General features: G+C 43.1%; 1 protein-coding gene across 3 annotated transcripts in view; it reads left to right on the top strand.

Annotated features, from left to right (window-relative positions):
* The window catches only part of TGFBR1 (transforming growth factor beta receptor 1), a 70,792-nt gene that overhangs the window by 18,041 nt on the left and 36,673 nt on the right, over window positions 1-16,078 (top strand). For all 3 annotated transcript variants that reach the window (XM_054018677.1, XM_054018674.1, XM_054018675.1), the window contains one exon: window positions 11,189-11,419. In XM_054018677.1, coding sequence (XP_053874652.1) covers window positions 11,189-11,419 — 231 coding nt within the window. The remainder of the gene's footprint in view (window positions 1-11,188; window positions 11,420-16,078) is intronic.

Raw genomic sequence — 16,078 nt, 5'->3', positions numbered from 1 at the left:
CATATAGCTCCTCTGGTTTCATCCATAAGAACACAGAATTGCCATGCTGAGTCAGACCACTAGAGCATCTAGTCTACTATCATGAATGAGCAATGGCCAATAACAGATGGGTGAGGAAGGGGCAAACAAGTCTAGTTACAATTATGGAGTAACTCTCTAACAGGGAAAGCTTCCTGGTAACCCCCAACTCTGCGTGCTTTATGCCTTAAGTATGAGACTATACCCTTGTAGAATCCCCTGATTTATGTGACTGGATGTTCTCATTGTCCATATACTTTTGTAATCCTCTCGACTTTTACTAGGCCTTTGGCATCTTGTGATAATATGTTGTGGTAATGAGTTCCATTCTTTACGTGTTTAAACTTGTGGTATTCTTGCATTTTGAGAATGGTAACAGGCACACCCAGATTTCCTTGTTTTTACTGGTCATCCTTTTTTTTTTTTTTTTTATGCCACTGTCCTGTCCCCTTATCCTGCCTTTTTGAGCCTGTTTAGTTTAATCTGACCAGTTGAACTGTACTTATGGCCCCCATTATCCAGTATTTGAGTACCTCACAATCTCAAATATACAGTTACGTTGGTTTAAACCTCATTGAAGCTGGTGGGCATAATCCCCCCCCCCCCCCCCCATTCAGGTTAAATGTAAGAAACAAACAAACTCCTTTATAGTAGGAGCCACGGCTCAAAACAGAGGCCATGCAGGAATGGTCAGAAGTCAAGCTATTTGGGTGGTGGGGTTTTGCTGAGGATTCATTTTTATTGCTGTGTGTGTGTGTGTGTGTGTCAGAGAAACATCACAAGCGCCAGGGGGGAAGCAGAGAAGCCCTGGTAGTGAGACCCTGGCAAAGTAGAGGGGTAAAGTGCTGGCAGAAAAGAGGCTTGGAACTGTGGGCAAAAACTGTCTCCTTCTCTTTGATTCTTGTTGTGTTTAGGGAAAAGGGATAATACAATCTTGTTTATTTACAAAGAAATACCTGGTTCCATCAATTTCTCCTCCTAATAGAAAAAAATGTACAAGATTCCAAAAATTGGCTAAGCATTCAGTTTAAAAGGGGTCACACTGATGCAGGATTGGGATCCAGTTTCCCAGGAGAGAAACTGCGAGCTGATATCCCCATTGAACCAAAATGGAACAAATAATGGCAGTGGTGGTAGAAATCAGATGGCCAAAAGGAAGTTAAACATGAACTGGAAACTTAACCCTCCTCCTCCTCTCTCTCTTCCCCTTTCCTCCTCCTCCTCCCCTCCCCCGCCAAAAAAGGCTGGACACTTTGCCAAAGGAGTTAAAGTAGTATGTGGCAATTTCCCAGAAAGAGCTGAGAGAGATGCAGGTAGAGATGGAAATCTGGAGCAACAGCTACTGGGTCTGGACAGACTGCGGAAGTCCAAGCCATCTTCAGTTCTCCTAGTCTGGAATGGCAAATTGGATTGAGATTACCAAAAGGTTTTCCATGGAATGCAGGAGGCCAGGAAAGCTTTGGCCAACTTGGAACTTACTACCACACGAGCTGCAGCCAGGACTTAAGGAGCTATGAAATAAGTGTCACAGATCACAGTGGAAGGCAGCTACCTAGATGTGGAATTGGGCCAGCCAGAAGACTTTGGTAAATAAGGCTGGATATCTTCATACATTTTCTACCTTGTTTGTAAGCCATAGATGCTGGTGGGCTCAGGAGAGGAGAAGATGATGTAAAATAGTGCAAAATCCCCATTATTTGAATTGAAATTATCTTTGATGTAAAAACTCCCTGGGAGGCTTTTTGCCTCCGTTCAACATCATAGCTCAAACAAGTGGCTGGGATCTTCTTTAGTTCTAGGCAGTTTAACAACAACAATAATGGGAGTTTGGCTATCAGTATATAATAGAATCAGTGAAATGCACTGGGATAGTGATCTAGTCTAACAAGTTATTAGACCATACTCACTAAAAAGCCTAGGAAATGGATCAAAACCACCACCAAATTGGTCTCTGCCAAAGGCAGTTGACTGGGGAATGTGCAGAGGTCCAAAGATGGGAGGGGGAAGGGCAGGGAGCGGGATTGGGTTTAAAAATTTGAAGCTTCTGTAGTTAAGATAATGGATGAGCTAATAATCTGTGTGCATTTCAATGACTAGTAGCTGCCAGGAAAAGTCTTGAAAATTTCATCTATGGAAATTCCCTTTACGGATGCGATCCAGGTGAAGCAAATAATTTGTAGCCAATTGGCTTGCAGTGAACAAATTGTCCTGCTTCCAGGGTCAGAAACCATGACCAACTACCTGATGTGGTAGCTTTGTTTTTGAGACCCAGATTTTCAGGGAAATCTAAGCAGCTGAAGTACTTGTGGGTGTAAAGTATGGATCCTCTACTACTTGGTGAATGGCTTCTGACAAGCTGCAAATAGTGAAAAAGGAGCTATGGTTACAAAACATGAACCAGTGGCTGTAGTAACTGCTGGCATGGAAGAAAACTGTACAGGTCTGTCGCATCTTGGGTGCATTTAACATGTGCGATTTCAGCTTTACGCGGTTGGCAAAAACAAACAAACAAAAAAAAAAAACCCAAAAAGAGAAAAATAACAATTTAAATACTGTTTCTGTAGTGCAGGTGATTCCGCCCACCATTACACTCAATGTAATTTTGACTATAAGCGATTTTCGCTTTAGGTGCTGACTGCAGAACATAACCCCAGTGTAAGATGAGACAGACCTGTAAAATGGAAAGGAATAAAATTGAGCTCTCGGAATTATTTTTGGATTAGTTATTGCACAGTGCTGCACATTTTAAATGAGGAGCAACAGAACAGTCTTAAGATTTTCTCTTTAGGAATCAGGACTTGTTCTCCCAATCCAACAATGAGACTATAATGCACTGGTCCAGCACCAGATTGATACTGGATGAAACCACATAATTTTATCAATGGCAAAGGGGGAAGAGGCATTACAGGTCACTTAAGAAATATATCAGGAAGGCATAATTGAGCCTTCACCCAGGCCTTGGGCCTCACTCATAGTTCTAGTTAAGGAAAAAAAGCACCAGATTAACTAGGCAATAGAAAACTAAATGAAGTCACTTTAAAGGATTCTTATCCATCCACTCATGAACAGATGATACCCTGATGCTGTAGCATGTTCAATTGGTTTTTCCACACTGGATCTTAAAAGTATGTATTGGCAAGTGCAAATGGATCCAAAAGTCAGAGGAGAAAACTGCTTTCACAGCAGGACAAGGCCTGTGGCAATATAAAGTTGTGGGTTTCACCTTCAGTAATACTCCTGCCACATTTGAGAGTGTATTGGATGGCATTCCTCTCTCATCCTGTTTTGTTATATTTAGGTGATATGCTGGTATAGGCTAAAACCTTTGAACAAAAACTGATACGTTTACAAAGGGCCTGTGATTAGCCTACAGCTTTGTATCTAAAACTGAATCCAAAGATATGTAAATTGTTTCAAAAAGTTTAGGTTGGGCACACAATCAGTAAAGTGGGGGCATTTCCACCAAGGTGACCAGGCAGCAAGTGTGAAAAATCAGGACGGAGGTGGGGGGTAATAGGAGCCTATGTAAAAAAAAAAAAAAGACCCAAAAATCGGGACTGTCCCTATAAAATCGGGACATCTGGTCACCCTAATTTCCACTGATGAAGAAAATTGAGGCTATGCAGAACAGGCCAACTCTCCAGACAATCACAGATGTACAGACAGACCAGGCATCCCTGCAATGGCTTTTCAGATTCAGGAATCATGAAGGGGCTCTTTGGCAAAACTGTAGTGCTATGATTTCAGTGACACACAGGTCTGGGCTCTAGCATGGTAATGCTGATGTCTTGTTTGGTTGATTACAGATGCTGCCCCAAGCATTATAGCAAGGAATTGGCTTTTCAAAGGAATGTGTATGCTAAGGAGGAAATGAATTCAAGGCTTCCCCAAGAGAGAATTCCAATATTGGAATAGTATGTGATTGGAAAATCATTTGGCACATGCAACCACTGTGGCGTGTAGTATTCCCCTCAAAATGCCACAGTGGAAGTTTTTCAGGTCCAGTGAGAAATCTTTGAGTTTAAAGATGAGATGGGGTTGTGGGGAGGGAGAAGCCCAGGCGTGATGGATACAGGTATCAGCTAGTTGTACCAGAGACATTGAAGGAGGTTCTGAGGTTGTAATGACTCTAAAACTGCTGAAGAAGAAATCTGGGTAAACTTGAAATATTGTCTTTCAGTAACAGTATCTTTTATTGGACCAACTTCTAACTCGCTCACCTTTCGTCTCTTCTATCCTGGGACCAAAATACCAGCACTGCCAACATCTAAAACTGCTGGACCTTTTGGGATTGCAAAGACCATAGCCAAGCTAAGAGAATGCTTTTATTCAGTAAAATGCAGGCAGGATGCAGAAAATTGTGTGGGGAAATTTGATTCATGCATTGTAAAGAAGGATCCCCGTAAGACCAGGAGAGCCTCTCTGCACCGGTGGAATGCACTGCTGTTGATAGACTGGTAGAGGCCCAACTATGTCTCAGGCAATCAGTGTTTGTTGGTAGCCATAGACTACTTCACAAAATAAAGCTTACCCAATAAAGAGCCAAGAGACTGTGAAAGAAGCAGAAGTTCTAGTGAATGGATTCAAAGTTTCTCTTTTGGTCTGTGAACAACTCACCTGAGAACCCAAATATAGTGAAGAATTTAAAGAGCTTCTCAAATCTCCTGTAACACTCTTTAGGGATCCACAATATCTGCACCACTCCGGCACACCCACAATCTGCTGGAATGTTGGAAAGGTTCAGTTGAACTTTGGGAGTTCAGCTGGCTAACTTTTTTTTTTTTTGTAGAACATTATCAAATGGATTTGGGCCAACATATCTCATTTCTTGTGATGGCTTATAGAACACCAGTCAATGACTACAAAGTGGACCCCAGCACTCCTCATGTTTTGGTATGAGCCGGGGTCTCCACAAACCTCTTGTATGGAATTACTGAAGAGGAACAAAGGAATTTGGACTACACAGAAACCTTACAATCCAAAATTGAAAAAGCTCACACCTCTGCTAGGAAAAATGGGACGATAGCCACTGATGCAATGAAAAGATTCTATGAATAAGGTCATATGGAGAAACTTTTAAGAGGGGTTCATTCCATGATCCTAGAAGAAAGGATAGGAGACCAAAGTTGAATAAATCTTGGAGGAACCTTATTACAGTACTGACTCTCTCAAACAAAGTGGTGTGTAGGATAGAGTCAGGTCCCAGGATTTAATCAATGTTATTCATAAGGACTATCTGAGAGGGTATCAAGATTAGGGATTTCTGTGTAGATGTCCCCTGAGACTGTAGCTGTAGAAACTGAAGTTTTAAAAGCAGTGACAGTAATGGGTTCCTCATTTGGATGGAGACTGGCCATTCCATTCCAGTTAGCAGATTTCTCCAAAACAACACATTTGTCAGATAGGGCAGGGAGAGAAACTCGATCTGAGAATAAAACCAATTTGGGGCCAGTGATATGAAAAGTCTCGACAAACGCTATGTATGTAATCTTGTATCAGTTATAATTTGTAAACATTTTTCTGTTTCTGAAATGGGTCATTCAGGATGCTGGATAGAATTCACAGGTTGGTGTGATGCAGGGATGGGGTGGGGAGAATTAACTCTCATTGATGCTTTTGGGCATAATAGCTATCAGTCAGGAGACAGGTAAAAAGACCATCAAGCTCCTTTTGTGGAATAGATTGCTGAAACAATAGAAGCCACTATTCAAAACACAAGCCATGCAAGACCAATCAGAAACTGAGTTATGGGGGCAGAGGAGTTTTACTGAGGGTTGATTTGATTGCAGCTGCATGTGAAAAGCCACAAGAAACACAGAAAAGAAACAGAGGCCCTGTATACACTGGCAAGTTTCTGCGCAGTAAAGCAGCTTTCTGCGCTGTAACTCCCAAGGCGTACACACTGACAAGCCACTTAGTGCGCAGTTGTAGCGCTCTGTGTGTGGTGTGGTTTTTTGTTTTTTTTTTAAACCAAACAAACCCCACCCCAATGAGAGGCATACAACTTTCGGTGCCAGTGTAGACATTGTGGTCAATTACAGAGCTGCAATTGGCCTCTGGGAGGTGTCCCACAATGCCTGTTCTTGCCTCTCTGGTCATCGGTTTAAACTCCACTGCCCTGCCCTCAGGTGACCAACCATCATCCCCACCCCATAAATTCCTTTGGAATTTTGAAAGCCCCCTTCCTGTTTGCTTAATGACGTGTGCAGTGGTCTCAGCACATCTTTCCAGGTGGCCATGCTTGCTCCATGCATCAGGCGATTCCCTCCTTCGAGCTTTTGAGCTGCTGGACCTTATCAGCATTTGGGGAGAGGAAGCGGTGTCCAGTCCTAGCTGTGCTTCAGCCATAGGAATTATACCACCTATGGGCAGATTTCATGATGCATGACAGAAAGGGGCCATGACTGAGACACATTGCAGTGCAGGGTCAAAGTGAAGGAGCTGTGGAACAAGGTGTGGGAAGCAAACCATTGTTCCAGTGCTGCACCCACGAGCTGCCGGTTCTACAAAGAGCTGGATGCCATACTCGGCAGCGATCCCACTTCCACTGCGAGAGCCACTGGATACTTCGGAGGCTTGTGTGCCAGTCTAAAGTGGACCAAGCCAGGAGGAAGAAATCTTGCACGAGGAGAGGAAGGGGGACCCAGAGGCAGAGGATGACTCAGAGGTCCGAGTTGCATGCAGCCAGGAGCTCTTTCCTACTCCGGAGGAAGCTAGCCTGTAACAGCTGTCAGATGCTGGCGAAGTGCAAACAGGAGAGGAGGCCCCTGGTAAGTGGATTTGAGTTTGGGAATTGCTGAAGCGAGTTGGGGGGGGGGGGGAGGAGGGTTGCAGAAAGCAGGCTTGTCTCCCACCACCTGCCTAGTCTGAGCAGTGGAACGGGTTGTTGATTGACTCCCTCACTTCATGGGAATCTGCCTCAGATCTCCGGGAAACTCTCATGGAGATACTGGGCAATCTGCTGCCGCAGGTCCTTCGGCGGAGCTGCTCTGTTTCTTGCCCCATTAATGGTAACTTTCCCGTGCCACTGTGCCGTCACAAGGGAGAGTGGGATCATTGCTGCACACAGGCAAGCCGCATAGGGACCAGAGCAGAAGCTGTAGTCTTGGAGAAGACCCTCCCTTGATTTCCCTGCTCACCCTCAGCAGCAAGATATCTTCCCTAATGATCACATCCTGTGGAAAGTGTGGGGACAGGAATGATTATCAGCCCCCACCTACCCCCTAGTGCTGGCTCTCCCCAAGAGTTATGTGCCCTGTGTACAGCAGGGTCTGGGAAGAGTGATTTTATCCTGGGGCTACTCACCATTTTGGGGGACTTGTGGTTCATGTGTGCTTGCCTGGGGTCAGCCATTTAGTGACAGGTGTGTGAATACTGGCTGTGTTTTAAATCACTGAATCAGTGTTCTCTGTGTTGCAGACAATACTGCTTCTGTAAAATGTTGCGTTTAAACTTTAGAGATGACCTTTGGAGCCCAGCTTCCCTCTCTGTTATCGGCAGCTGAACGGCTGCGCAGCATTAGAAAGCGACGAAGAAGATCTCGGAGGAATTTCTGCGTGATGTTATGATGCACTCCGCCACTGAGAAACAGGAATTGAAGGAGTGGCGGGACACCGAGAAGAGAGACCAGAAGGAGAACATGACATGCCACAAAGCGGCTCTAAATGGAGTGCCAAGCAGACTCGCTCCAGGCAATACTAGCTCTTCAAACCGAGCAGCTCTGCACCTACCCTCCCCTGCAGCCACTGTTGCAAAACTCTTTCCCTTGCACCCCACACACACCGCCAAAACACTCTTATCAACCTCCTGGCTCCAGTCTATACCCGTGGCTTTCCACTCCTCTCCCCTCACAGTCCAGCACTGCAGACTCAGCTACCCACTACACTCAACACCCATCCCTCTGCAGTTTGGCCCTGCTGAAGTACAGTACCTGCTGCATTGTACTCCAAAGGAGAAGGTTGGATATGATACTTAGACATACACAAATCTTTAGCTGTCCTGTGACCCCTCCTCCTGGGACCTTCCCTTTCCTCGTCCCCCTCAGTGCTGATTTTTTTTGTTGTTGTTTCTCTCTCTCTCTCTCCTCCGGTTGTTGTCTTTTAATAAAATAATTGTTGGTTTGAAAGCAATCTTTGTTCTATTAATTGAAAGCAAAATGAACCCTGCAAAGCAACATACAATTGTTAAACCCACATCTTGTGCACCAATCACCACCTAGCATTATAAGCACTACACTCCGGAGCATAGCAATAAATATTAGTGGCTTTCAGCTTCAAATTGCTGCCTCAAGGCATCCCTGATCCTTATGACCCTGCGCTGCACCCCTGTAATAGCCCTGGTCTCTGGCTGTTCAAACTCTGCCTTCCAGGCTCTGAGCCTCTGCAGTCCAGCCCTGAGTGAAGCTTTCACCCTTCCCTTCACAAATATTATGGAGCATACAGTCCCAGTGGGCTTTTAAAGGGCCAAAAGCAGACTCCACAGTCATTCTGCACTTGCTCAGCCTGTTGAACTGCTCCTTGCTGCTGTCAAGGTGCCCTGTGTATGGCTTCATAAGCCACGGCATTAAGGGGTAGCCAGGGTCTCCCAGGATCACAATGGGCATTTGGACTTCCTCTATGGTGATCTTCTGGTCGGGGAAGAAATTCCCTGCTTGCAGCTTCTTGAACAGGCCAGTGTGCTGAAAGATGTGTGTGTCATGCACCTTTCCAAACCACAAGTGCCTGGAGAACCATTAAGAAATACCCTGTGCAATTAATGTGCTAGGTGGTCTGGTGTCCTAATTGGAATATGCATGCCATCTGTGGCCCCTCCACAGTTAGGGAAGCCCATTTGTGCAAAGCCATCCACAATGTCACTTACGTTGCCAAGAGTCACGGTCTTTTGGCGCAGGATGCGATCAATGGCCCTGCACACTTCCGTGAACACAAGTCCAACATCAACTTTCCCACTCCGAACTTGTTAGCTACCGATCAGTAGAAGTCTGGAGTAGCCAGCCTCCACAGTGCAGTCGCCACACGCTTCTCCAGCAGTAGGGCATCTCTCATTCTCATGTCCTTGCACCACAGGGCTGGGGTGAGCTCATCACACAGTCCCATGACTTTCCCATGTGGCTTTCCTCTGCAATTCTCCAGCCAGTGATCATCATCACAGACGTGCATGATGATGTGATCCCACCATTCAGTGTTTGTTTCCTGAGCCCAAAAGCGGCGTTTCACTGTGGTTAGTGCCTCCATGAATGCCGCAAGCAATCTCGTGTCGTAGCTACTACACATGGCGAGATCAATGTCGCACTCCTTTTGCCTTTGTAGTTTAAGGAATAACTCCACTGCCATTTGTGACGGGTTGGTCATAGTGAGCAGCATACTGGTCAACAGTTCGGGATCCATTCTTGCAGCCTGAAGAGGCAGGGCATGCAATACAGAAACCGTTGAAAGATGGCACCAAATGTGGATGAAAGCACAGGGATTGCTGGGATGCAAAGCAATGCATCACGAGGCATTGGGACATGGCCCAGGATGCCCTGTGACCCCCTCCGCCTTCCCACAACTCTTAGCAGCAGAAGAGGAAGAGGTGCTCTGGGGGATAGCTGCCCAGAGTGCACCACTCTCAATACCACTGCAAGTGCCAGAAGTGTGAACATGCTATTGTGCAGGCAGTTGACAGTGTGAACACACAACAGCGGTTTCTCTTCAGTGCGCTCTGAACGGTGCTGTAACTCTGCCAGTATAGACATGCCCAAGGAAGCCTTAGCCATGTCTACGCTACCACCTGAGCAATATAAATGTTATCAGCATAAGTGGTAGTGTGCACGGCACTACATTGACTGGAGAGCTGCTCCTGCTGACATAGCTACCGCTGCTCATTGAGGTGGTTTTATTTCAACAGGAGAGCTTTCTCCTGTTGGCATAGAGCGGCTACACAAGCAATCTTACAGCAGCACAGCATCATCAGTACAGCTGTGCCACTCTGAATTCACTTGTGTGGATGTGGCCTTGCAGCTGGAGAAACTCTGGTAGCATGATCCTGACACACACACAAATAAAATGCAGAGAGCTTTTGGGTGAAGTGCTGGTTGGAAATAGACTTGGATCTGTGAGCAAAGCAACTGTCTCCTGCTGTTTGATTATTCCTGTTGTATTCAGGGATATAAGACTTCCTGCATTCTTTGTAAATAACAAGGTTGTGTGTTTTTATTAAAAATAATATAAAAAAACCCCCTGATCAATCATTAATTTCTCCTGCTAACCAAAATAACCCAGTAGGCTTTGAAAATGGGCTAACCAGTGAAGTTGGCAAGGGATACCAGTAATTACTTCCTTGTCTCAGAGGTGTCCAACTATTATCCCCATTTTGCATATAGTGAAACCTAAGATTAAGTGACTCGTCCAAGGGCACATAGGAAGGCTGTGCTGGAGTGGGCTAGCACTCTAACCACTGTATCATCTTCGCTCATAAATGAGTTTCTTAATGTGTCTAACTTCTTTTCCTTCTCAGGACTTTTTTTTTTTTCTACAGTTTTTGTGGTAGAGTGACTAGAAATGGAGCTTGATAAATGAGGGTGTGTGTTTTTTTTTGGTTGTTGTTTTTAATAAAATCACTTTTTAAAATGCAATGGTGTGTTTATTTTTTTCTTCATACATTGCTGCATTTATATATATATATATATATATATATATATATATATATATATATAAAAAATGTGTGTGTGTGTATGTATGTATGTATATATAATATATAAATAAATATAATTTTAAACCACTTTTCGGAATGATGCCCAAATGTCTTCCCGGGTAGCTACATTTAATGTAGAATGCAATAACGCATGAGTAGTTTAAAACTTTAAACTCAAAACTAATTTCACATTTACTGTATTTGTTACAAATCCATCTTTAGAATTTGATTTAATCATTTGGTACTTGTGATTCCTCGTATTTTCAAGGTTGCCAAACAAATAAATGTTTAGGAAGACTTGTCTTAAAAGGACCGATCTTCCAAAAGAATTGAACTCCTAATTTAGATTATGTATGAAGTAAGGTGAGGAGGACTGTTGTTTATCCCTAGCTCTTAACTAATCAAGGCAAGCACTATATATCTGTTGCTTTATAAGCAACAGATCTTTTCAATTAACAGTTGAGTGAGCTTAAGCTCAATTTTTTTTTTTTTTTTTAAGGTCTACCTTTACTTGTTCAAAGAACAATTGCAAGGACCATCATACTTCAAGAAAGCATTGGGAAAGGTCGCTTTGGAGAAGTCTGGCGAGGGAAATGGAGAGGAGAAGAAGTTGCAGTGAAGATATTCTCTTCAAGAGAAGAACGCTCATGGTTTCGTGAGGCAGAAATTTATCAAACTGTGATGCTACGTCATGAAAATATCCTTGGATTTATAGCGGCAGACAATAAAGGTAAGCTTTTGATAACTTTTCACTTTTTATTGATTATATATGTACTCCTATTTCAAACTCTTCATGAGAATTGAAAATACAAATGCTACTTTCTGGACATTTCATGTTCTTTGATGCTTGTGGAAAGGTTGCTGCAGTGTAATTGAGGATTACATGTGAGGGTTTTTTTTTATGAAATTTGTTTTATTTAACTTTTTAATGACTGGTCATACAATTTACCTCAAAAAAACAAACAATTGACTGAGATCTCAAAACTAGGCAGCACACTATGTATAACCTGCACACAGACATACTAAGCCTCATTTAAATGGAATTGTCTTGTCTAGTCAACTCAGTTTTATATAGTTACTGAACCATTTCTGTAAATCTGCTTGTCATATGGTCAATATGCATATTTTTGTGCTCTGACTTTCTGCTACATTCAAAACTTATCTGGGCAACAGCCACGATTACATCAACAATTCACTGCACTCCCAGCAAGCTGTTTAGCCTCCACTCCTTCTTATTTTGTGACAAGTTAAGCAATTACTCCCCCGAATAAGATTTACTCCTTTTTAATTCAGTTTTACTACCACAGTTACATATGGAGTAGTATACTAGTCCCAGTTGAGCTCTGCTGTCCCTTTCCTTTATATAGTATAATATGACTGTATCTGTAATTAAACAGTCAGCTCCTGTAACTTAAGTAAAAGTCACACCCTAAAAATTGACAAGGAAGTTTTGGCTTTCAAGGGATGGGCAGCCTTCTATTTTGGGAAGGTGTGTAGACCTAATCCAGCTATGACTTAGATTTTATTAAAGCATTACTAGAAGATTTTAACATTTAACTTCTCAGACTTGCAAAAACACCCAAGTCAAACAGTTCCTATCTTTTTCTTGGGAATAGATTTGCCCCCCCCCCCCCCCCCCCCGGTTGATGGGCAATATCAACATAGCATTTTCCATAGTTGTCCTAGAACTAGTCAAAGCCCGATGCTAAATGTACCAAATACTAAAATGTCCCTAACATATCCTATCAAATTAGTTTCCCTAAGGAAAACTGAAGTGTACAAAGTTTGCTTAGAGTTCATCAATATGTTTTTCAGAACCTGCATTCAGTTTGTCAAACGTATGTGAAAGTCATTCACTTAAAATTTGGAAGGGTGAAGAGACCATTGCAAGTGAGGGACCTCTCATAATAAGAGTACAGACCATTCAGAAGTATTTAGAAAAAGAAATGGAGAATTAAAACTATTTTAAACTACAATAACACATGCAAGCCCGGTGGGTGTGTGGGGGGTGGGTGTGTGTGTGTGTGTGAAGAATATTAGTGTGCTTCAGACCAAGTTGGTCTGAACCTCTACATGACTAAATACATAGATTAACCTTCTCATCATTCTACCTTCTTCTGATGTACTGCTAATGATGAAATATATATATATATTTCATCATTAGCAGTACATCACAAGAAGGTAGAATGATAAGGATGGAGAGAGAAATAGAGATAGAGGGGTGTGTGTGTGTGTGTAATATCTATATAGATATATATAGATACAGATATAGATTAAAAAGCTTGCAAATATTTTCTGTTGTGAAAAATAGGTCCAAGGTCAATAAATCTAACCATTAACCACCCCCCACCCTGAAAGAAGCTTGCGCCTCTGAGCGGAGATTTCATGTAGCAGTGTTACTCATGCTCCGCACTTTTGTATAATGCTGTGCTGGCTAACTGCCTTCAGTTCCTTCTAAATTGCCTCCACTTGAGACTGAGTCTTAGCAGTTGTCCATGTTGAGTTTACCTCAGCTGTGCCCCCATAGCTCTTATAGTAGTTTATTTTAGTAGTAGTACTGGCTGTAGTTGTTTAAAACTATCAGTTAAAAAAAAAAAAAAGCTTTAAGGATTGTTACCCCCTGGATAGTTTCTCCCCTCCTCAAGCTTTGTTACTGGAAGGGCATGCATGCCCAGTTCTGCCTATCGTCTCGGGAGGCAATCCTGGTATGTGATGAACACTCCTGGTGCATCTTTTGCTTCAGGGAACTTAATGTTTCCAAAAAGTGCCTTTGGTCTAGCATGAAAATCTAGAGCCAGAAAAAACAGGGAGATCAAATTTTGGTTCCTCATGATGAAGAGCTTGCTGCACCCAGTCTCTGACCCCGGCCAGGGTACCCCCTTATATGCTGGTCTTCAAATAAGTCTGCTACCTCTACTGTCTCCGAGCCGCACTCCTCGAGGACATTTATGAGAGGAGTCTTGGGTTTTCCTCTTTGGACTTCCATAGGCCATGCCCAAAGTTCTCCAGGTAGGAATCTGCCTCAGAGAAGTCAGTTGCTGATAAGTCCAGCCACTTCAGCACCCATCAGACTCTGACCTGGTACCCACGAGGCTGATGGTTCCTCAGGTACCCAGGGTACTGTTAAGCCTAAAGATTTCAAAATGTCAGTCTCTGATAGGCCACCAGTACCATCAGGGGAACGGGGTATCACAAAGAGCTCTACTGCTACTCAGTGAGTACTGAAGAAAATCGCATGGGCTCCATCTGTACTCCACTCAGAGCATTAGAGACTCACGGTACCATCAGCTCCCTCAGCTACCATTACTTCGGCTCACGCCATGAACATGATACTAACCACACTCCAGTACCACAGGAGTTTCATTTTTTTTTTCCAAAGACCTAGCCATGTCCAAGATGCCCGAATCACCACTGCTCAGCTTCAGTCGTCTTTTGGCACCAATGTCCTCCAGATCCCTGGACATCTGTCCAGTACTGACAGTTTTAGCTCAAGTTTCTTCTGGTGCTCCACCACTTCATCAGAATCGTCCTCTTCTAAATCACTCTGAAGATCTTGACTTGGTCTCTCAAATATCTGTCCAAGACTCTCCTCTCCATCTCTATAGAAGCTCTCTTCCAGAGGTCTCTGAGGAAATTGAAATCACTTGTGAGAGATGCCCACAATCTTGCTGGTATCAGCACCCATGGATGTCTCCACCCATGCCATGTGCACCACCCACTTGGCCATACTGGGACTCTTGGGTGACCTATCATCAGCAATTAACTAGTGCCTCAAGCACTACCCATCTCAGATATAGACACCCTCCATCACCCTCTTTATCTAGGAGACCAGAACTTCAGGAAGAAACCTCTTAAGGAACAGGAAACTTGGGCTGATGTTGACTGGTGGAGAGACCCCTTCATCTCTTCTTCCTGCCTAGATGAAGCAGTTCTGCAACCCCCACCATCTGTGGCTGCTGATGTCCTGGAACCGCCAGAGTTTAGTAAGAGTTGCAGATTCTTTGCAGATCTCTTGAGGAGATTAAAGAACCACATCATAAGCTGCCTGACATCCTTTATACAGCTTCATCTGCTCAAATTCCTCTGCCTGTTCTCCTTTGTAGAGTCCAGGAGGGCCTTGTTATCTGGCACACACTGACCACAATTTTGCCAATGTGCAAGACCATGGATAAAAATATTAGGTCCCCCTTTAAGGGCTCAACATTTTTATTTTCTGGTCCCTCTAACTCCTTGGTGGTCAAGGTGGATAACAAATGTGGAAGGCAGCACCATACTATATCTACACCCTATGATAAAGATCATAAGCACTTCGACCTGTTGAGCAGAAAATCATATTTGGCATCTACTTTACAATTTAGAATTGCCAGCAACCAGACATTGATGGCAAAGTACAACATACAGATTATACCGAGCTGAACTTTGAGTGTTTTATCAGCAGAACTCAGAGATCAGTTCTAGGCAATAATTGCAGAAGGCCAACTGCTCACCAGAATATCTCTGCGCAGTGGCGTAGCCAGGTTCTAACATCAGGGGGAGCGAACACATTAAAAAAGGCGCCACCCGCCGCCATATCAAATTACTAATTGCATACTTTAAAATTTGTTATACATATTTATTTTTTACTTAAAAACAAGAATGGTATTATTTTATAAGTGTGTTATTTTGCATTTAAAATATAAAAAAGGTTTACAGTATTGTATATAAAATCAAAACATGACACGTTATTTACTTTTATATTTCAAAGATGAGATCAAAACAATATGATCTATGAAGCAACTACAACAGCCTCTTTCGTCTAAGCTTCATTCTAGCAAAGTTATCTATTACTTTATTATCTACTTCAGTAGCCAATTGTCTTTCAATGGAGAGCAAAACTAACCCAGACAATCTATCTTCACCCATTGTAGAGCGCAGGTAGGACTTTATAAGTTTAAGTCGGGTAAAGGATCGTTCTGCAACTGTACTATTTATTGGCAAGGTCAGAAAAATGTGGTACAATCTCGAAAGATTAGGATAAATGGTGAGGTAATATGGGGCGGGGTAATATATATCAAGGTGGGTGAGGTAAAATATTTTTTTATTGGACCAGCTTCTGTTGGTGAGAGACAGGCTTTGAGCTTTCACAGAACTCTTCTTCAGGAAGAAAGAACTCCATGAAAGCTCCAAAGCTTGTCTCTCTCTCTCCAACAAAAGTTGCTCCAATAAAAAAAGATTACCTCACCCACCTTGTGACTCTAATTTCCTGGGAACAGGTCTACACCAACACAGCATACAAAAATGCAAGATTCACATGAACAGCACAGAATGACCACCATCACACCAGGACATTATTTTCACTATCATCACACCAAGGAAGTAGCACCAGCACAATGAGATAAATAGAGCCACA

This window comes from Malaclemys terrapin, chromosome 2 (genome assembly GCF_027887155.1).
Source record: "Malaclemys terrapin pileata isolate rMalTer1 chromosome 2, rMalTer1.hap1, whole genome shotgun sequence".
Taxonomy (NCBI): Eukaryota; Metazoa; Chordata; order Testudines; family Emydidae; genus Malaclemys; species Malaclemys terrapin.
Note: the sequence above shows the minus strand (reverse complement) of the source record. Positions and strands in the feature narration are given on the sequence as shown.